Here is a 23,242-nt window from a genome sequence, read left to right on the forward strand (position 1 = left end):
GCTAGATTTCAGTCTCTCTGTGTGTGTGCGTGTGTGTGTGCAGATTGCCACATAGTCTGTGTGCTGGATGTTGAGCAAGAGGCAACTGAGGTTAATCCTTTCACCTTTAACTTGCAGTCATTTCTGTTTCATGATGTTCTCGACTCCCAACTAAAGCTGCTCGGATGACAGTGATTGTGTGTCCACTAGCTCCTCACAGGAGGCTGATTGGACTTAAACTGTGTGGTTCTGACACAAAGAGAGCAGGACTCCGGTGGGAGGAGGAGGTCGACTCTGTGTTTACATCATTGATGTTTGGTGCTCAAACATAGTCAAAGTTGATGAACAATTTTTTTCTATGTTGAAATTGTGCAGCAGAATTGGCATCAACTGCATGTCGTTGTGCAACAATGTATTGCATAAGGACAATAAATTATCCTTGAATCCTTGACATTTCCACCCATCTCACTGTTGATGTTTTGCAACTCCACCGTGAAGTGTTTAAAGTAGTTGAACCTTAAAGATATCAAAATATGTTGGAAACATAAACCTGTCTATTTCCAGCGCTTTATTCAATCTTTCAGAAGTCACTTTGTTAGTAAAAGTGCAGTGAAAATCCAACTTTATTTTGTGTAGTTTCAGAATACTTTGATTTAATGTTTAGTTCCTCTCACCATTAGCTGATAAATTAGTTTTGAAGGCTGGACCTCTGGCTAAATTGCTTCACTATGAACAGCAGCAGAGTGGTGAGTATGACGTGTCTGTTCAGCGGCAGCCGTTATTTCAACAGAACTGCAGTACTGTATTTCTTTCCTTTTTCAAGGACACCTCGACTACACTTATTAAAGGAGGGGTCTGGTCCTTGGATTCAACCCAGCGCCTCCCGTTCCTAGACACACTTATATTTCTCCTAGCAGCTCGGTACTTACAGCTACAGTTTCGTCCATCGGGGTTCAGAGTGTAGTGGGAGGCGCAGCGGCACTGGGCACCGGCGGGCGTGGCCAGGCAAAGATGGCCGCAGTTGCCGTTGTTGTGGGAGCACTCGTTGGTCCCCTCCTGGCGAGAGGAGTGGAACACCAGGATGTCCAGCATCAGCTCCAGCTGGCCCTGAGGACACAGTGACGGGACGGGGGTGGAGCTCAGTATCTCTGGATTTACTGACTGATATTTTAAGCTAATTTATAAGCCATAAATATCTCTTTAAGAACAAATTAGGATCACAATAAAGGTAAAAATCGAACATATTGAATTTGCTGACACCCCTAAATCTAGGTGGTTCCACACCTGCAGCACCACGGTGCGGTTGAGTCCGCTGCGTTTGTCTGCCCGCTCGATGCTGCGCAGGTTAAAATCCGTCCAGTAGATGAAGTCCCGGTACTGAGTCAGACCGAAGGGGTGGGGGAGGTCGTCCACAATGATCTCCCTCTGAAGGCCTGCAGGAGATATGACAACATCTTTATCCTCACTCTAACCACAGCCATGTCACCATCCGAGCATCAAGCAAAGCCTCCTGCATCATTGTAGATTTGCATTCAAGTAAATGGAGATTAGGTGTGTGTACATCATCAGGAGAGTCACTGAAATTACAGGGTTGGCCTGATGGTGGCACTAGAGGGAAGGTCATAAAGTCCCCTGAATCAATACGTTTGCCATTTCTTTTGCTGTGAGAATGTGAACTGCAAAACTTTGTGCATATCCAGCTATTAGTTTAAGATATTAGTCTGGTAAAGACAAACAAATAAATGAAGAGACAGAGGTAGTAAATAACCTTCAGTAAAAGACCGACAGACGGCAGCAACCATTCAGTGGTTGTGCAAAATGAAGAAGCCATTCAATAGGTCTGGATAATGGTAACATTGCCAACAACATCATGTATCTGATGAATGGATTTCCACTTTATGTGTATATGTATTGCATATTATTTGTTTCTTAGGTTCACTTACAACTTCTAATCCTGTTTCAGAGGTGTGTGTTTGGATATGAGTAAGCAAAAGGTTTGTTGACAGTTGAGGTCTAATTCATTAATTTCCCCCTCATCCTCCCCCATAGTTCACAGAGCAGATGGTAATTCAAAGCATGTGCCATAAGTGTGCAGTAACAATAACAACATTATCCTACAAAAGTAAGCAGCACACACCACTGTGTGTGTTTATTGTTCAGGTGTACATTTTATATCCTCAAAGAAATAAGAGTGGTGCAGGAATGAGTCCTAATACATGAAAATGAGTCAGCATTTTTGCACTTCCAGTTCCCTCGTCTCAAAGTCAATGTTTTTTTTAGTTAGATGCCTGAAATAAGGCATCTAAACGTCATCACTAGAACGCTAGTCCTCCTTTAGCTTAGTGGTGGTGATTTGAAGTCATGTGACCGTAGTGGAGATCCTTTATACCCTAACGTTAGCTTTTTACTTCTAGCGATTGAATTCACGCTTCAGAAATAATATTGTGCTGTTCATTTGTCAAGATTAACTTGCAAACGTACCATAAACGTTTGTTTGCCACAAACAATAATCCTAAATCCAATGGAAAAAATTCTGTTGGCCTTTAGTCGAGGGACCAGTGAGATGCTAACTTCCGGGTTTTCGAACAAAAATATGTCATCACTGCAGCACTCTCTGAGTCATATGCACAAAGAATATTAGGACGTTGTCATGTCAGTGCTTGTGCATGGTGACTGGTTGTCGCTGCGTGTGTCCAAACCTTGCATGTTGGTGCTTTCGATCATGCACGTGTCCAGGTCGGTCCAGTAGAGTCGATGGTCTACGTAGTCGATGGTCAGTCCGTTGGCCCGGCCGACTTTGTCCACCAAGGTTGTGACGGTGCTGCCATCCATGTAGGCTCTGGCTATACGAGGTCGACCCCCCCATTCTGTCCAGTACATGTAGCTGTGGAGACAAAACACCGCTTTTTTCTGATACAATATTTGATAGGATCATCTATTCCAGAGTGGGAACCTGTTTCCACTTTGCAACAGTTGTTTTGTTAAGTTCTGTGAAATGAGACAACTTCATTAACGTGCGAGCATGAGTATGTGATCATAAAATGACATCAGATGCCCCACGGGCGTGCGTGTTGACAGCCCCGTGCCAATTACATCATCGAGATACCACCGAGTGAGTGACATGCGTTAGAGAATTTGACACGCTGGGACAGGTACTTAACCCTCACGCAAACACAAACACAAGCAAACAGAGGCGAATGAGTGTCCCGAGGTGGTTTGGCCGAGGTTGAACGGTGATTATAACAAACAGGTTTAATAGCATCACCCTTCCCTCTGCTGGAGGTTATGTGGGGGGAAAAAGAGGCAGGGCGCTGGCTGTTGTACCCACATACCAACACTGTGACATCACTGCGCTCTCGCTGCGCTCTCGCTGCCTCAGACGGAGTGAACAGACACGCTACATGAAGTCAGACACGGACCTACAGTGTAATACAGTTGTCTCTCAGTGACTCACTTCCACTGGGCTGCTCCACAAACTGTTCTTATCAAAATGTTCATCTGTTTGAAGCCACAGCTTAACACACTGTACTTCACACAACCGTCCATGTTGGAAGTGGAAGAGCTTGTTCAAAATGTATGAGGGAAGTCGAATGACCAGGCTGTAGATTTTTGCATTATTTTGCCAATTTGACCAATATGTCTGCCAGTTTATTAATGGGTCGTTCACTTGTCACGTCTAAAAACGCATGGAAAAAACACAAGCAGTACCGCTTGCACTTAAAAAATTAACTTATCCTCCATTTATGTACCTTAGAGATAGAGACTGTTATTTACAGAAGCAATACAAGATATCTGCCAGCTGTTGCCTTCTTTTGTGCGTCTACATTGACAACATTGAATTTGAGAGCACAACAAAAAAACACGACATGTGAACGGCCCCTAAATGTTGCAGCTCCCATTCTTACCCGTTGCCCGGGTCCAGTGCCAGTGATCGTGGGTTGTCCAGCGAGCGCGGGTTGTCCAGATCCTTACAGACCAGAACCTGTCGGTGCTGGCCGTCCAGCCGGGCCACCTCGATGCGGTTGGTGCCCGTATCAGCCCAGTAGATGTTGCGACCCATCCAGTCGACGGCCATGCCTTCTGGGTAGTCCAGCCCGAACTCTATGACATGCTCTACAGAGCTGCCGTTCATATACGCTCTGCTGATTGTCTGTGGGGAAAGAGAAAGGGAGTCAGAGTTCAATTCAAAGACATGAAACAAACGTAAATGTTTTTAAAAATACACACATTCAACATTCAACATTGAAGATTGCAACCAACTAAAACTTGTAATGTGTGCCAAGCTGTAGGGGAACTACAATGGCCGACGGAAAAATGCCAATGTCTCTCTCTAGAGTCAGTGTTTGATGTCCATGACGTAGATATTAACGGTTCATTCTAAGCTTACGAGACACAACAAGTCCTATTTTCAGGTGATTATACACATGAAAACATACTAAGAGGGGCTGTCCTCGAGCAAAGGAATCCTTAGACAACTAACTGACTTGAATTCCACCTGAAACATCAGTACATTCCTCCCACCTTGGCCTGTATGTCTGTCCAGTATATTCTCCTTTCAGAGACATCAAAGTCGAGAGCTGAGGCCTCCTTCACTCCTGTCAGAGGGATGGGCACGTCGTTGCTGTTGGTACCCAGAGAGATGCTCCTGATGTTGTCCCTGAGGGAAAAACAATGCATTTTGCACATTAAATGCGAGGTAGGATCACACCGACACTACTTCATTCAATTTTCACACATCGTGACCAGACATCCTGGTTTGTTTGGGACTGTCCCAAATTCTGACAAATATCTGTAAAAGCGTTGTTCACCACTATTAATATAAATACATACATAATGTATAGGCGTTTGTCATGTTGTGTCCCACTCATTATTACCCAGACCAATATAAAAACATAAACAATGCACCAAACGTCTGAATTCAGCAGTGATTTGTTGTGTGTCAATCAGGGTGGACATTTCTCGAATCTAAGAGCAACGCAAGCAATTCTGCATCGATGCCAGCTTAGTCAGCATGAGTCGCCGCTGCGTTTTTCTGACATTTACTGTCTAGTTTCTCTCCTTTACTTTGATCTCGAGGAGCAGAGGGACAATATAGTCTGTTTCTGTTTGGCTCAAAAATGCGGTGCATGTGGGATGAAATTCAACCGTGGTGTTCTGTCGGGAGATGCAGTGACTTCAACCAAGTAAGAGTAGAAGGGCTAAGAGTAAGAAACAGTCCGCTAGCAAGGCTAATTCATGCAGTATTAAACACCAAAAGCATTCATTCGCTTTGTGAAAACCATATTTTTGTAGATAACAGCATACTTGTAATGTACTGCAGAAGAATTTATGTTTTTGTAATGTTAATGTACTCAGGTGGCTCACAGAGATACTGGTTATGATAATATGTAGCTTTTTATATAATAGAATGTTGCAGTTAGATTTTTTTATAACACTTTCTAAATAGAAAGGGAGTTCAGATGTATCTGACTACTTGTGTGAAAAAGCAACCATTTGCAGGAGTATAGTAAAATTGAGGATTCAATGCATTGAGATGCATTGAGAATGGTGCATTAGACTTGTTGACACGTGAATTCTGATCAAATAGAATCGTTATGCCAATGAAGAAGATTTACTGATGTTTTGTGTCCTCGTTCTTGTCATTTGTACTTCTCATGTATATGGATAACATGAATGTCATCTGTAATGGGAGCTGGTAACAGGAACAGCAGAACTTTAAGCAGGTTGATAGGCAGGCGTACCTGTTGGTGAAGAGCAGGAAGGCCTCGGGCACCACACAGGTCTGCAGGTCTGAGAGCAGCTCCATCCCCATGGGACAGGCACAGCTGACGGCCTGCCGACACCAGAAACACAGGTGGCTGCATCCGCCGTTATCCTCCGCGCAGCCATTTGTACCTGGGAGCGGATTAAAAGGTTCAACGTTTATTTCATAAATCTTATTTTTCTCATTTTCCGTTCACCCCTGAAAAACCCGTCCCCCTCACCGTGCGCCTCCGTCACTTTGGTGGCCTTCAGCCCCATCAGATCCGGCAGCTGATCGATGATGATCTCCCGCACGGCCGTGGCTTTGTGGACCCTCTCGATGCTGCGCCTCTGCCAGTCCGTCCAGTAGATGTAGTCCCCCAGCAGGGTGAAGCCGAAGATGTGGGGCAGCTTGTCCTCCAGCAGAGTCTGCCTGTTACTGCCGTCCACGTTGATCATCTGAGACGGGAGAGGAGAAGGGGACACTTTTAGAGCTTGTTCCAAGGCTATGGTGCACTTAAAACTACATTCGTCATGGTCAAAGCTACTGTAGAATATAAAAGTTACATTTTACAACTGTAGTAAAAAAATAAATACCATGGAAAAGTAAAACACTTCCTCTAATGACAACTTTACTTAAATGTCCTTGGTTGCTATTCTGTAGCTGACCCTGACCTTTGACCTTCCAGGGGAGGGGTCCATTTCCACCCAGGGAGTAATAAAGGGGCACATATGATACAGAGGTAGGTTGTTGGGTTAAAAAGCGTTGGAAAGGGAAGAGGAGAGATGGAGGAAACAGGATGGAGGGAGAAACGGACTGATGAGGCAAAAAAGTGAAGAAACGGGAATGTCCACAGGAAGTTATGTGTCCAAATGTGTCCAAAAACATCCAGAGAGCAGGACAAAATAATGGAAACGCCAGCTGAAAAGTGATATTCAGCAGGAAAAGGGGAATTCTACCGACTTTGACATATTTCTTTGCGTCAGATCACAAGAGGCACTGCATGAAAAAAGCCCTGGTCTTTTTCAGCGCGGTCAAACGTGAATGAAAGTTAAGAGAGAAGACTCTCCACCAAGATGGGGCCAACACAGACATGAATTTTTTTTATTTTATTTAAATTTGCCAATTTGATGACACATCCGTGGCATAAAGCCATTCCTTCAGATACAGAAAACTGACACAAAAACAGAACTGAGGTACAACACATACCGATCAGTCGGTTAATCAGTTAGTTGAGGAAATGAATGGGCTACTTGATTAATAATCAATTTATAGCTCCAGTGCTTTTTCCAAAGCAAAAATATCAAACTTTTGATGTTTACAGCTTCTTAAATGTGCAACAGAGTCAGCCGTTAGAAACCAAAAGGTTGACTACAATATCATATAGAAGCCTCGATATGACCTTCATAAGTAAACGAGACCATCAGAGAGAAGATTGTCTATTTCTCAATAAGTATTCAAAATGCTTGACCGACAAACTGACACAACGCTGCCGGAGACCGGGCCCGTACTGCTTGGCCCAATGGAGGGAAGGGAGGCACTGGAGAACCAGAACCAGGACTACACGCTTGAGAATGCTGCCGTAAAATGAGAGGTTTCCTAAGGGGACTCTGGTGCTCGGAAACGCTTCACCTCTCGTCCACAGAGATCGCCAAAATCAACAAAAAAATGAAAGTTCATCGTAGTAACATTGAAAAAAACTCTGATGTCACCTGATCAGATGAAAAAATGCAGAATGAAACCAGGACAGAATAAAAGCTGCTTGAGTCAGAGTTCCATAAAAACGTAGCTGAGAGATTCTTGTTAAATCGCCAGTAACAATAGTCTTGTTACTGTTCATAGAACATTGACTCAAAAAAAGAAAAGCGCACTATCGATCAGTAGTTTGTGCTGGAGGCTAGACGTGGCTGTAATCAACCAGTGAACAGAGTAGAAGAAGAAGTAGAGGTAAACTAGAAACAAAACAAGTCGCCTTGGCTGTCTAAACATCTACGAGAAAAAAATGCAGAGAGGTCTTCAGGTATTTGTTCAGTTGTTCTTTAATGTCAGCTAGTTACGGCCATGTTTAATGCTGTCCGGAGACCATGACAATTTATACATATATCCTGAAACAGCAGAAACAGCTGATCGGTCATGTGAGTTGAAATGTTGGTCAGAAGTCAGAATTTATTCAGCAAAGACAAAAACCACCTCAAACGAGCGTAAAAAACATTTCTTGTTTTTCCCCAAATTAGGGAAGTTTCAACTTTTCTAACATGATACTTCAAATTGCGCATAAAAAGAGAAAATTGCAAAGTGAGTGGAAACTAGTTGAAATGTTTTTGCTGATTACACACACACACACACACACACCGACAAACACATAAATGCAAAAGCCACAATTCCTCACAACCTGTCTCTCTTTTCTGTGTATGTTTATGTGTGTTTATGTGTGTGTGTGTGTGCATAGCAGTCACAAGGCATCTATTACTAGGACGTTGAAAACTGATACAGCCAGCCCTGCCAGCAAACCCCCGCTGTGTGTGTGTGTGTGTGTGTGTGTGTGTGTGTGTGTGTGTGTGTGTGTGTGTGTGTGTGTGTGTGTGTGTGTGCTTGTGGTTATGTGTGTGTGCGCATGTTTCTACGAGCCGAAAGTGAGAGCTGCAATTGACAAGGCTGCAATTAGAACTGGTGTCCGGCCCTCCTCCTCACCGCCCCGTGCTATTACTGGACCGCCGTCGACTGAAATAGACGCGCGCTTTTATTTTAGACGCACTACAGTCATCTGCAGCCCTCCCGAGGATGTGTGTGTGTGTGTGTGTGTGTGTGTGTGTGTGTGTGTGTGTGTGTGTGTGTGTGTGTGTGTGTGTGTGTGTGTGTTTGCCACGCGCTGCCTGAAATTCTTCAGCTTGCCATGCCAGAGATTTCACAGATGGGAAAAGGAATTCTGCCCGCCTCTTTGTGACACTCTGTTTTCAAGACAAACGGATATGTTAAAAACTGAATGCTTGGGAAATTGTTTGGTGCTGTGTTTAGCAGTTAAAAAGACCTGTTTGTTTCATGAGCCAGGATTATGACAACAGCATTTCTTTTTCAACGCTTAAGCACAAGGAACGAGAATCTGATTCCCACACATGGTGAAATCACAGGCTGATCTATGAAATATAACTGCTGTCCCTGTGTTTATCTTCCTTGCTGTGGTCTGGCTCTACAGTATGAGTTCAGACTCATAACACTCTGCACTTTTTTCATCCAGCACTGCGTCTGCAGTAGATTACACTGAACAGTGTCAATCTTCTGTTTACACTGTGATCATAGAGACCGAGGGTAAACTGACTACCTTCACATGAATATTTGCGGCTCGGGAAAACACATTTGCCGCCAGAGACAACAAAGATTATTCATCTAGCTATAAACTTGGGGTTGGGGAATAAAAAATTGTTAGTATCGCAATATTTTGCATGTCAAATATAGCTTTGATCAAGTATAGTTCTTTTATTTTATAAACTATTTATATTGCAATGAGGGATTAACCAATTTGGACGTAACTGCAGCTATATAAATCGTGCTTCCATAGTCAAAATAATTCAAGAGGCTAGGGCATCTGTGGTGTCCTGATTCCTGCATAGAAGTTTGTCAGAGATGGATCAGAAGGGCGCTGGAAGTAAAGGGGTCCAAGGGGCCATTTTCCAGTTACGACTGACTTTTGAACTTGATAATAAATGAAAGTTCTATATCATCCATACTCGGTATGCATTTGTTCATGTTTTACAAAGAGTTTCACCTCGCATACAGGGTTAATAGTATACAGCTGTTAAGAAATAATAATGATAACATAGATATATATTTTTTTTAACACACTACTATCAGTTTGGTACTCTGTATCTGCCGATACGCAAGTCCAGGTTTTTCGGAATTGGTATGGTGAAGGAATAAAATTGGTATATGGACATCTTCAGTAATGCATGGATACCAACAGACACTGACTCCTCTGTCAACACACACACACACACACACACACACACACACACACACACACACACACACACACACACACACACACACACACACACACACACACACACACAAAAATGCTGGATACTGGGGTTAAAATTCTCCACTTTGAGACCCTTTTATCCTTCAAATCAGAGCCAAACACAACTGAAAACACTCCGATGTGCTTCCACAGAAAACAACAAGGAAGTGACTGTAAAGACGAGGAGCTGGAGAAGCTCTAGTGACATCGGATCAAACCTACCACGGCTTTGATTTCATTCCATCATCAAGTATTAACTCTGCACTCTTAAGTTGCTATGAATCCCAGACCATATAAAAGAATAAGAATTAGTGTTGTTACTGTGATGAGGAGTGGTGTTTCCAGCTATCTGTTGAGTGAATACTCATTTAAATATCCATTCAGGGGGTGGGGGTGAGCAAACAGGGAAAAAGAAAAAAATAAACCATTCACTTTGATGGGCCTCTGATCCGAGGGAGGTTCCTGACCCCGCCACAAAAAACCCATTCATTTATCACCGTGACACAATTAGACATGGCCATCCCAGTGAAAAGATGGCAGAGAGACTCCCTTTCTCTGCCCTCTCCTCTTCTCTGCTCGCCTCTTTCTCTGCGCTGGCTTTTTTCAGGAAGAATTATGCACTGGGAGTGTGATTTTTTTTGTCTTTTCTCCCTCAGTCTTTTTTCATTTTGGGTGTGAGAACGTCTCATTTCTTGATGGACACGGGGGCAAAAAAAAAGGACAAAAAAAGAGAGCAAACAGAAAAGTAACAAAGGTCTCATCAGACACGCAGGGAGAAGTCAAGACCGTCGCGGGACAGTTCACATACGCTGTCCTCTGATGGACATGATGAAACACGCTGGATGAATGGAGTCCTGCGGGACACGGGAGGGTCGCAGTGTTTCATCACAGAAACCCCTGAAAGCCTCGCACCGACCAAATCTTTGACTGCTTACTGTGTGTCCATATGCTAAACTCCAATTTCGCCTCGGCTCATTCACTATTATTTCCATTCTCACCTGACTTCTGCGGTGATTAAACACATCATGTTGAGCTCTGAGAGGCTTACAAAGAACTGATGCAGGGTTGCAACTAAAGACTGATCACTAGATTTGTTGAATCGTTTCAGTAACCCTGAGTCTTAAGGTTTTGTCAAACCAACAGTCCAAAAACCCAAAGATTTTAGGTAAACAATGCTATAAAGCAGCAAAACCTCACACAATAGAAGATACTACCAGAGAATACTTTTCATTCTGTGTGTGTGATTTCATGTCAATTTCCTTCAATAACCTGCACATGGTGAATTTGCACACCGTTATACTCTCACTCTACTTTATTTAATTTTATTTAAACAAATTAAATACAACTTCAACAAATGTGCACACTTATGTCTAATGTTATACAGAAGTTTGTTTCCCTAAACATTAGATTTTCTAGTTGTTGTAGATTGGTATATTCATAGTGTATTGTAATCTATTCTTTATTGTGTATTCTTTGTATTATTATGTTATGTTGATATGTATATTTACAGATCCTATGTAATGCGTGGATAACATGCTGAAAATAACTACATCTATCTATCTATCAGTCTGTCCGTCCATCCATCCAGCCTTCCTTCCTTCTGTCCGTTCGTCCACCCTCCACCAACTCATCCATCTCTCTATACATTCGTCCGTCCATCTGCCCATCCAAATGATGATAAAATAATACTAAAATTGTTGCTTATTCGTTTTCTGTCAATCAACTATTAGATAAACTGCCGAATCGTTTCCATGTTGTCACTGACTATAAATTTGACGCTTATATCACATGCAGCATAAGTGCTGATGTATTATATCTAGGTACTCACACTGAGAGCTCTTTCATGTTAGTTTTAATAGTAATGAATGAATGAAAAACCTTAAATAGGTTATCAAAAGGAAAAATGAAAACATCACAAGAACACTTTACTTAATAAAACAGGAATCAAACTGGTGACATATCAGTTACCTGACCTTAAACCTGAACTGTGCTGGTTTGTGGTGAGAACACACACATTCACGACACACACCCACAAACACACAGTGCTGCTATCAGTTTCCTACATAAGCAAACAGAGAACGTAAAGACACCCTGGGAGTGTTTACTTATGAGTGTGGGTGTTTAATAATGGAGGAATTTCTCAGGAATGTGCAACTGGAGACTAACCAATGTGTGACGGATGATTCACTCAAGTCATCCTGGGAGAAAACTTCATAACAGCCACCACTGAGTTCAGGTTTGTTTTTTTGTCTGTGGCTGCACATTCATTTTTTCCTAACATTAAAATGGTAATAATTCCTAAATTCCAAGACATTCCTGTCCTGTCCAACATACTATTTGATGTTGTACCATCTCATCTCTAAAGTGAAGCCTAAGATTTAATCCAACTTTAATGAGTTATTAAAAGACATGTACAGTCACATGTGTAATATATTGATCCTGGTCCCATTCTATATAGTTTTCTATTGTTATATTCCTTTTTCCTGAGAAAACCAGACAAATAATCTGTTAAAAAAATCTTTCTCTGAGACATTCCCCCCACCCCTAAATTACAAGACTATGACACATTCACACCACCCATCCCTACACACCCCACCCCCCCGATTTATAAATAACAGTCAACTGTCAACAGTATGGGGTATGGAAAGACTGCAAGCATGCAAATGAGAGTAGCAGCAGTAGAAATACTACAATACTGGGGGCAACGGGTAGTGGGGGGTTCGTATCAGAGTTCAGAATGCAAGATTAAATTGGGCGTTATGTTGCTCTTTCAACACCATGTCATCTGGTGTACAGGTAAAACAGGTTCCCCCTTAAAGAGGAGAGCACACGCAAAGCGAGGCCTCGATGGGAGCCAACACCGACCCAACGCTACTGGAGACAGGGGTCGTTTTGTTGGGCCCGCTGCAGAGGACTAGAAGAACCAGAACCGGGACTGAGGGGGGCGTACTGCCAGGTCCCTGCTGCAGTAAAACGAGAGCTTTTGTGAAGGGACTCTGATGCTGGGTAAACACTACCGCTTTTGTCCACAGGGACTGCCAAAACTTAAACCTAAACTTGTTCTAGCTTTAGGATGACTTCACTTTATACTTATTTCTGTTTGACATCAATTTCTTGTACTTGGACAAATATAATTAAACTACTTATATAAATAAAAGTTAAATAAACAGTAATTGTAATGTAGTTAAGGTTATTAAAAATGAATATAGTACATGAAATTGAGTTTGTTATAATTAATAACATAGCTGTTTTGCGCATTTGAAGTAGCTTGACTCGACTTAGAGCTTCGAGCCTCTTGTCTACACGGGACACAGTGGAAATAAACACACACTTCTGTGTGCTGGTAGCCGCTATTGCATGCTCACCACAAAAGCGCTTACATCAGACCACAATATTACCATCCTAATACAAGACATGAGATCAGCCACAACACACACACACACACACACACACACACACACACACACACACACACACACACACAGATGTGAGCCAGAGGCTCCCAGAGGAAATGAGACATGCAGCTACTGTCACTGTTGGACACAGAGGGACGGAGGGGAGCGTACAGCGAGGGGGACGGACGGAGGGAGCCGGAAGCAAGAAACAGCGAGGATGGAGAGCTGGCTGGACGCCGTGGAAACTCTGAGCACCAGCAGGTGTTTCTGTTATTCCTCTAACCTGGCCGAGAGCTCGGGCAGGATTTATGGACACATGTCAGAGCAGCGTCAGAGGAACAATCGGTCATCACAGTCATGATGGGGAGAAAGGGGAAAACCTCAGAACTTGCAGGTTTATAATTACGAGTCTGGACAGAGGACAGTATATGACATGACGGAGTGATGTGTCTTATACTAGACTGCTCTATATATTATGAAGTTAGTCATGTTCAAGGGGTGGACACTTTCTGTAACATCTTATAGTGCACTCAAATACAAACCTAGTAATTAATAGTGTACAATTTTTTATGTGACTTTTCATGTTTTAATGGTATTCAAATGTTTTAATGTTGCATCTAATGTAATGTACTTATGCTAAATAATGCAACTGCATGTTATGGAGCAGTACACCCCTGTAGACCTCTTTGAGGTCACCAGTAATGACGAACAGTATTAACAATCTTGACTGACTTGATCTGACTTGTCATTGAATTTCACCCTGAGAACTTGTATGTGTTTAGCATAACAACATCTAACCTGTTTCAGTGGATACTTTGTATGTCAAAGCAGTAGTATTTTATACACGTTTCATATTGCAAACTATAAACTATAAACTTGTAAATAAGGGGATTGGTGTATTGTTTTTCTATAACCGTACTGGTTCATGTGGATCCTTTTATGTACATAGACGAGAGGCGAAGTCCAACCCCTTCAGGTGGATTGCCATGGGACCTTGATTCGGAAATAAATAACGAAATATGTACCGTAGTCAATGGCAAAAGACACATCATTTTTTGGTACTATTTGAATTGTGCAATGAATTACAAATATGATGTTTTTCAATTTAAAAGATAATTCTGAATGTTAAGAAAGTTGCATTTTGTTGTAGAAAATGAAGTATAAGACAAGTATAAGCATCACACCCAAAAGTGGTGTAAGTGACGTCTCTCTCTGAAGCAAGATACCTGTGTGATACCTGTGTGATACCAGGATGTACTCAAACCAACAACAGTATTTGCTCGTTCTTTTGTTTCCCGGTTGATAAAAAGAGTCACTGGATGAGACACAGGTAAGATAACGTTACTTTTATGTATAGATATAACTAAGCTAGTTAGCTAGCTAGCAAGCCGAGGTAACAGCCGTGCTGGTGTTCGTGACCTGCATTATGCGAGACGAGAGAGTTCGGTTTCACACAAAACTAAATGATACTACGAAAAATCTGTGACAAACTGCAACCTTTTTTACGTGCATAATTATCGGGACTACCATACTTGTTTTGTCCGAAATATGGTCCCATAGTGGGAAAACCAGTTCAGGGCGGGACTTCGCCTCAGAAACTGATTCAGGGCCAATAAAAACTCCAGCCAGCTCAACCTTGGAATGAGCATTACATTACATTACAAAAATGCACACACAGTATAAACTCACTTTCATATACAAACCAAACAGCATATACCAAAAGAGGGAACTATAGCTAAGCATAGCAGGTCTCCAGGTGGTTGGTCAAACCAGTGAACAGACAACTTAGTTTGCTTGCTGCCTGTCAGGGAGTTGGAGCCAATGTGTGTGTGTGTGTGTGTGTGTGTGTGTGTGTGTGTGTGTGTGTGTGTGTGTGTGTGTGTGTGTGTGTGTGTGTGTGTGTGTGTTGTGTGTGTTTGCCCACTCCATTATTACCGCTGCCAGTGTTTTAAAGAGAAGCCCCGCCGTTTCACAAAGCTGCCTCAAATCGTCTTTCACGGCCCTCACAGGGGATAAAGCACCAGGGCAGAAAGAGCTACTCGGAGGCCGATGTCCACACAAAACTGCATTTCAATCTTTTATCTAATTGATCCATTCAGCTACGCGTCGTTTGCCAGGCAGCCAACCAAACCCCCAATCTTCACTGTTGTTTCAAGACACGCAATGAAAGAGAAAAGTCAACATCTATGTCACAGTTGTAGAGGACTTATCCTTCATGCGCTTTCTCCTATTTATAGTATATGTTCTAATGTTATCTGAACGTCACATGTTAAATGCAGATAGTCATGTGGTCATACAATATCAGTGTCATGCCAATCATTTCTCCTATTGTATTATTTGTTTTTACAGTTATTCTTTATTTTGCTGTTCTGTAATAAACATGAGTATCTATAAACCAAAGCTGTTTCACTACATAACTATTTTTCACAAGATATTCCACATGATATACTTAAATTTCATTGGTGCCAATAATGATGACCAGAACCCTTAACCTCTTGGCTGAATTCTATAACTGTTTCCTGCTACAACTCACTTAAGCTTTTTTATTTCAAAGGACTAAGTTTTATATAAATACTTTGCAAGAATGGAAACGCTCAATCCAAGGAAAAATACACAGAGAACATATTTAGAAACTGTGCCTTTAAATGAGAACTTTACCATGTTCAGATTGTTTCACAGCTTTTAGGAGCCATCCACATGTGTCTAAAAAATAATTCGATTGGAAGAAGACCTCTCAACCTCTGTGAGCCACAGCCGCCCAGGTCTGGGTTTGAACCGTGGATGTTTAAAGAGAACTGGATACAGGAAGACCGCCAATAATTTGACATAATAGCTGAACTGTATAAAAACTTCCAGGTCCGTTACATGAGGCTACTGGGCCCAAAAAGACCATTCTTGTGAACGTGTCTCTGCTGCTCCTGTTTGACCAGTCGGGACAACCATCCAGAAAGGTAAGATGACTTCCGCCCTCCATGTCTTCTGTCTGGCTTCTCTGCATTGTCCTCTTCCAGGGGTTTAATCTCAAGTTTAGGGGCAGGATTTCAGATTGGAGGGTCTCGTTCTCCCTGGTCTTCAGCTGTAGCAGAACTTGGAGTGCATCCACCTGATCGCAGAGCTCGTCCTCGTCCTTAGCAGTCAGCAGCTGCTGCTGAATAAATGAGCCCTTCTTGACCAGAAGCTTCCCGCTCAGCTCAAGGATCTGACAAAGCCGAGCAGCATTTTCCTGGAACACCACCTTGAACTTTTCCTCTGTGAAGTCGAGGCGGTGGCTCAGCAACCCAGTCATGGAGCTCCTTTTTCATGTGCAACGTTTTGTCCAACTCTTCCCTCAGCTTTTGTACCAGCTCGTTGTGATCAAGACTTTGTGGCCCCATAAGGCTCTCAACTGCTCCTGCACTTCCAAGATATTCTTCCTCTTGGAGTTTGAATTTGTGCTCCTGATTTTCTCATTGCAGGGTATTGTATTTTTGCCCCCCGGCCTCCGTCTGCAACTTCATGGAGCCGCCTATTAAGCTCTCAGTTGTTTTTATGTACCCATCCATCAGTTTCAGCTTCTGCTCATCTCGCTCCGTTTGGGCCTTGGCTTTGTCAGCATGCAGTTGCTGTTACGCATTGATCAATTTGTTGCAGTCCTCTCTTATGTTGGGCACCAACTCCTTTTCGTGAAGCTTGTTCCCTTCCTCCGAGGTCTTCCCCTACTGCTGGACACTCAAGCTTTGTGCAGAGTGGAGGTCTTCTTTTTTCTTCAATCATTGCATTACACTTTCCATTTAATGCATTTCCATCTTGAAGCTTTGAGTTGAGTCCCTCAACCCGATCTTTAAGAGCTACCATTTGTTGACTCATGGCCCGCCTGTCTGCATGGATTTTCTTTTTCTGGTTCTCTATTTGTTGGGGCAGTGTCTCCTATTTGTGGTGCAGGTTCTCCTTGTCACTTTGGAGGTCCTCAGAGCATCATTCTGCTGCTCCTGGCTCATCTTCAATGTCTGAACACCTTAACACCGGTCAGTTACAGTTATATTGTAATACTAGTTACAGTGTAGAAGTTCTAGTAATAACTGTGGTTAAATATGTAGTCAGGTCTCCCCTGTTGAGATGTTCTCACTAAATTAGATTATACTGTTAGCACAGTTTCTATGAAAATAGAATGCGGCATATTGCAGCTGTTTGTTCATGTAGAATGTCATAATGTCAACAGGGTGAGAGTTACAGAACTTTTGGGGAATTCAGTTTTGGGGGATTCTTTTTAAAACAACTATTTCACATTTTCAATGACAAAAGCCAAGCAGAATACAAATACTAGAAAACTCAATTAAGTACAAATATATAAATGTTATTCAGACAAAAAGAAACTGTACATTTAATGTTTAATGTTAATGATACACGGTTCTGTATCGCCTGAATTTGCAGTATGGCTCATGTCCAAATTTACAGTACAGTTCTGAATTGTCTGAATTTACAGTACGGTTCAAGTTGCTCATGTTGTCTTATTAACAGAAAAAAGTAATATAGTACCAATATGGAAAGATTATTAAATTATGCTGTTATTGATGAATTTATGTGGAAGTGCATTTTAGTCTTGTATTTACAAAAACAACTTTTAGATAAATATAGTAAAAAGAACAATATTCCGCTCTGAAATGCAGTGACGTAAAAAGAATCAATACCACAAAATGGAAATACCCAAGTAAAGTACGAGTGCCTCAAAATTATACTTAAATCAATACTTAAGTAAACGTAACTGTCTAAGTTGGTGTAGAGACATTTAGCTGGTTGGTTACAGAAACTAGACACAGGCAAGAAGACTAGCTATTGAATCAAGGTGCAGGGCCCTAAGCAGGGGAAATTCCACCATATACACCTCCCTGAGCTCCACCTCATACACACACACACACACACACACACACACACACACACACACACACACACACACACACACACACACACACACAGTCACCATATGGCTCAGCAGTGTGATTGAATGGCGCTACACACGGTCAATCTGCATAATCACAACAAAGCAGCCGTTTTGTGTGTGTGTGCAGCGAAAGCAACACATCAGTCAAAGCGGCTAACACTCTAAAAACACATTCATGCGCACACACACACACTCCTTTTTAGAAGGGGGTGGGGTGGGGGGGGGGGCGTGCGGTAACTTCAGAGGGTTTTTTTTTTTCCTCAGAGGAGGGGGAGGGGTGGGAGGTTCCAGAGGGGGAGTCAGATTTCTTTAAAAAGACTTGAAAACATAGAGGGAGAAAGAGAGAGAGAGAGGGTGGGGGGGGGAGAGAGAGAGAGAGAGAGAGAGCATTCCTCCAGTGTTCTTGGACAAAGTCTTCGGTCTGGCTCAGTCATTTATCATTCTCTCTCTTCTTCCTTTCTAAAGGTAAAATGCTGGGCGCTGTTCAGTTTTCGGCTGTTTGGCAGGCTCGCTACACACACGCCACTCATACAGTAAATAATAGGATATGTTAGAGATATTAATACTCAAAAACCCAGACATGTTCAATCAACTATAATGTGAGACCAAGAAAGAAAAACTGAAAAGTCACATTTGAGAACCATCAAAGGCACCTTTAATTAAATGATTATCAAAATAGTCGGAGGTTCTTTTTCTTTCGATCAACTAATCAATTATTCGTTGCAGCTTAAAAACAGAAGTCACTGTAGTCAATAGTTATTTTCTTTTAAAAATTTCAGGTGTCTGTGTTACATTTTAGTCTTTTAGCTGTTAATATACCCAACTCTGTTTCGTCTATGATCTCCAACAATAACTAACTTTATGGACAGATTTGTAAATACACACATATACAGAGTCAAGTTGAAGTGAGGCCAAAGTCAAATTGTCTGAATGCTTGGGGTCTTTTGAAGCACGCCTCATCTGATGCAGAATAAGCTACCTTTTTAAACCATGTTGCTTGTAAACTTTCCATAAAACATTAGCCACATTAATAAAAGTTGGCTCCAGATCAGACGTAAGCATTTAAAAGACGGTTGAGTGGTACTTTCTATCTTCTGATGTTTTAAACACACTTCTTATACTGTTACATTTACTGGAAATGACACATAATGTAGCCAACAGCAAGTAAAGAACTTTCAGGTGATCTCCCTCCACCAAGCTGCCTCCTTATTTAGGTTAATTTAGTGAAATGAGGAAGTGTCGTATAGATAATTCCTCATTTAAACTTCTCCAATGAGACATTGTTCACTGCCGTGCTTTCCAATGTGAGCCAGAGGAATAAAGAGAAACAGGGAGTCCGACAAAGCGGCGTACTGCACAGTGCTGCGTCGGCAATTCATTTTATAAAAAGAACACTGGACAAAACAACAAAGAAGTTACTGTATGACACAACTTCTGGTGAATGTACAGTATGTCATTGAGGTGGAAATTCAGCAAACATTTCTTAAAACGTTAAGGTGGGGAGCCTGGGCCGTCATACATGTGTGTCACAACAAACACTCAACAAAGTCAAACTACACACACTCTCTCACACACACACACACACACACACACACACACACACACACACACACACACACACACACACACACACACACACACACACACACACACACACACACAGATGCAGGCAGCCATACAATAGAAATGTCTTCACACCCAGCAATTTCTTTTCAACAGAATAAAAACAAGGCTGAAACGTTAAAAAAAAGCCCTTTGAGGTGGGTCCTTTCACCCTGACAGAGAAAGAGGGAGAGAGAGAGAGAGAGGAGGGAGAGAGAGAGAGAGAGAGCAGCCACCCCTTTTCAATTGGTGAGCATTCAGCCAGAAAGCTCAGGCATTCACTATTTTGCTCCAGCGTTCGCCCTTCTCCTCTCCGCTGCTATGAAAATATGTTAAACTTGTCCAATTCTGCGGGCGCCACGACAACCACCAAATCTCAGCGACGACAACGCTGACCAGACAAAAACTGAGACAAATGCAGAAGAGAAAGAAATGGAAAGAGAATGGAATACTGATCAAAGAGTAGTTCACACTGAAAGGGGGAAAAAAACAACACAACAAACAGAGGGAAGAAAAGAGCAGGAGAGGGACTTCTAGTTATTGTAGTGTCCAAAACAAGAGACAGTTTGTGATGGAGGACACCTGCTTTAAAGGAGCTACAGAAGTCTTGGGGAGAGGGGGGAAGGGCAGCCAGAACAACAACCACCAACCCCCCAACCCCCCTCTCTCTTGGGTCTTTCTCTTGGGTGTGGACACCTCCTGGGCTCCAGATTTGTAATGTTACTGTTGCTGCTTCCTGTGCAGCTGAGTGACACATTAACAAAATGTAGACAAATATCTGCAGAGAGTGGGAAATATGTAGGTACTTTATATTTTTTTGTGTTCTTTTCTTCAATACACCTCACGTACAAATATTTGAAGTATATATATCACTCTGCTACCCGGTTAGTCAGTTCAGTGCACCTGCAGCTGTCCCATTCTCTGGTATGATAGACAGGGATCGCACCATACTCTAATGAATCTCTCTTTTCTTTTGAATTATATTAACCATTTCTGCCTGAACACCAATTAACACAAATATTACCCTACAATTTTGCAAACTGACAAATCTAGACCTAACTGTCACTGTCTCTTATCGATCTATTCACCATACTTAAACCCTTTACAAGTAAGCCAATATTAAGAAGTGTGTTTAACAATACTATTCACACCCACTGTGAGCTACTGCTACAAAAGCTAAACATTTCATGTCATGTGATGGTCCATTTTACATTAACAACGCACCACTGCTATTGAAGAGGCATTGCTAGCAAAACAAGTACCGTTAGCCGGTATTTAGCTGGTGTTTTGGGCTCCCATTCATTGTTTTGTTCCAACTCTCTGGACTCACATTTGAAACCATTGCTCCTAGCTGAAGTTGAATCACGAACGTTAAACCTTTGCTGAAAAAAACAAGCTAGTCTGTCTACTGTGCTTGTCAACATTTAGCGACTCAACCAAGTGCTAACCAATTTTAACATTATTCAACAGTTTGGGAAGAGAGTAATGTTAATGTAAAGTACTGTGCTGCCATGTGACGTAACCTGTGTTCACAGTGTTTTCCACCACGTAACCATTATACTCTGGTTCATAAACAAATGAATGTTGACAAAATGTACGACAGGTCAAACTAGACCTGTACAGACCTTACCAAACCAGAACAGACAAGACAGGCCGGATCACAACGGACCAGTAGAGACCGGGCCAGATGACAACAATCTTACACAATGGCGTGCGAGGGTCTCCAGCTATTGCATAACTCCACATTCCATTTGGTCGCCATTAAAACACAGATACACGCACACACATCCAATTTATCCTCATTCCACCTCTGATTTCTCACTTTTCCTTTCGGATCCGTCTTTCAGCGGTCTCCCAGCTGAGAATGAGCTGGTGAAAACAAACATAGATGTTGTATGGACTGCTGTTGGACATACCTCTATCTTGTCGGTCTTGGCGTCCCCCAGTAAAGCTTTCCTGCCAAGTAATCGATGGCCAGTCCGTTGGGCCAGCCCAGAGAGCTGTTGATCAGAACCAACCGTTCTGTTCCATCCAGATTGGCCCGCTCGATCTTGGGATGCTCGCCCCAGTCGGTCCAGTACATGAAGCTGAAAGAGGCAGAGGCGGTAAGACAAGATAGAGCTTACTTCCAGTCATACAATCATATATTTAAACATTTCCCATGTAGATTAGATGGCGTTTATAGATTTCAGTTTATGAAGATTCTTATGTAGATGAGGTGCATTTCATCCCACAGCTTTCTAAAGAAGATGGGCCTCGATACCAGTAGAGTTTAATGCAATCTTGTTTTTTTGGATTTGTCTACACTTTGTGTAATGTCCTAAAGCTTTTTGATGAATGAGGTTGAATATTTTTTTGTGGTTGCTTGATAAGGCCAGGCATTTTCTTTGTCAATTATTTTCAACGTGAACATCTAAGGCCGCGGTTATACTTGTCTTTTCAATGCAACTTGGACTCAGCTTTGTCCGCATGTGTGTGTCCACACTTCAATGTGACCTGTCTAGGACAGGTATCAGATATGCTAATACTGCTGTATTAGTAGACTTGTTTATATCGTAGAATAGAGGCTAACAAAGCTCCGCTAATACAGTGATGAATATTTTCCAATGGAGACCTACGTTTGAAAAATTGTCTGTATTATACCCACATGCTGTCCACACTAGATCCAAACTAAATGTGAGCCACATCACCTCGGCATGTGGTCTGACTGATCAGAGCGTACAGACCTGACAGTTAATGCGTCCTGGCGTGATCGGATGACATAAGTCCCATTGAAGAGTGAAAGGTCAGAATACGCACAATGATTTGTTTCTATTTTATTCAATATACTCGTTCAAAATTAAATGTTCTGAGCCTTAAAAGCACTGGACTACTGGTTATTTTTGAATTTTAGAGCGATAACTCTCCCAACATTGCTAACCCCCCTGAAATAATTCAGACAATTTGACCTTACTGTCCTTAATGATAGCTTCTGCCTTGCTGATAGACAAACACACACAAACACAAACACACACACACACACATGCTAAAACCTACCCATTAATGGGGTCCAGGACGATGGCTCTGGGTTCATCCAGGTTATCAGATATCAAAATCTTCCGAGAGGTTCCATTCAGTCTGGTGACCTGGAATACCGCATGACACAATATTAAAAAACAACATACTTGCCGTAAAACATTGTTTATAACAATCGGACCTGTTTGTTTACAACTGGTTGGTTGTTGTTTTTTGATGAATAGAGCCAAACTATTCATCTTAATTTTATTGTAAACGCAATATGGCTTACTGCAATTTTCTATTTGTTTAAAGCAAGGGTTGGTTAAGTTTTACAAAAACACTTCTTCATTATATTAGTTGAAATTCTCATTGCATCCCGACAGCAATAAATAAAAAAAAAAATGCTCTGACAAAAAAAGTAAAGAAAAAAGAAATAATTTAATTTGGCCTGATTGTAAGGATTAGATGGAGTTTTACACAAGCTGCTATCTTGACGGCTGTGAGAAGTTAAAGTAGCCATGTTGGTTATTTAGGTTCATAATGATAATTTGGGGGGGAGCCACTTTGGCAAGAGGCCTGAAGAGACGGTCTTT

The 23,242-nt window shown here is 42.0% G+C and overlaps 1 protein-coding gene across 1 annotated transcript in view; it reads right to left on the reverse strand.

Annotated features, from left to right (window-relative positions):
- lrp5 (low density lipoprotein receptor-related protein 5) overlaps positions 1–23,242 on the reverse strand; it is a 64,323-nt gene that overhangs the window by 13,562 nt on the left and 27,519 nt on the right. Inside the window, 10 exon segments of the mRNA XM_054619227.1 lie at positions 909–1,086; positions 1,264–1,412; positions 2,679–2,863; positions 3,885–4,129; positions 4,501–4,636; positions 5,721–5,874; positions 5,964–6,180; positions 21,569–21,594; positions 21,597–21,739; positions 22,689–22,777. Of these exon segments, the coding sequence (XP_054475202.1) occupies positions 909–1,086; positions 1,264–1,412; positions 2,679–2,863; positions 3,885–4,129; positions 4,501–4,636; positions 5,721–5,874; positions 5,964–6,180; positions 21,569–21,594; positions 21,597–21,739; positions 22,689–22,777 (1,522 nt within the window).

The sequence above is a fragment of the Anoplopoma fimbria genome, chromosome 19 (genome assembly GCF_027596085.1).
Source record: "Anoplopoma fimbria isolate UVic2021 breed Golden Eagle Sablefish chromosome 19, Afim_UVic_2022, whole genome shotgun sequence".
Taxonomy (NCBI): Eukaryota; Metazoa; Chordata; class Actinopteri; order Perciformes; family Anoplopomatidae; genus Anoplopoma; species Anoplopoma fimbria.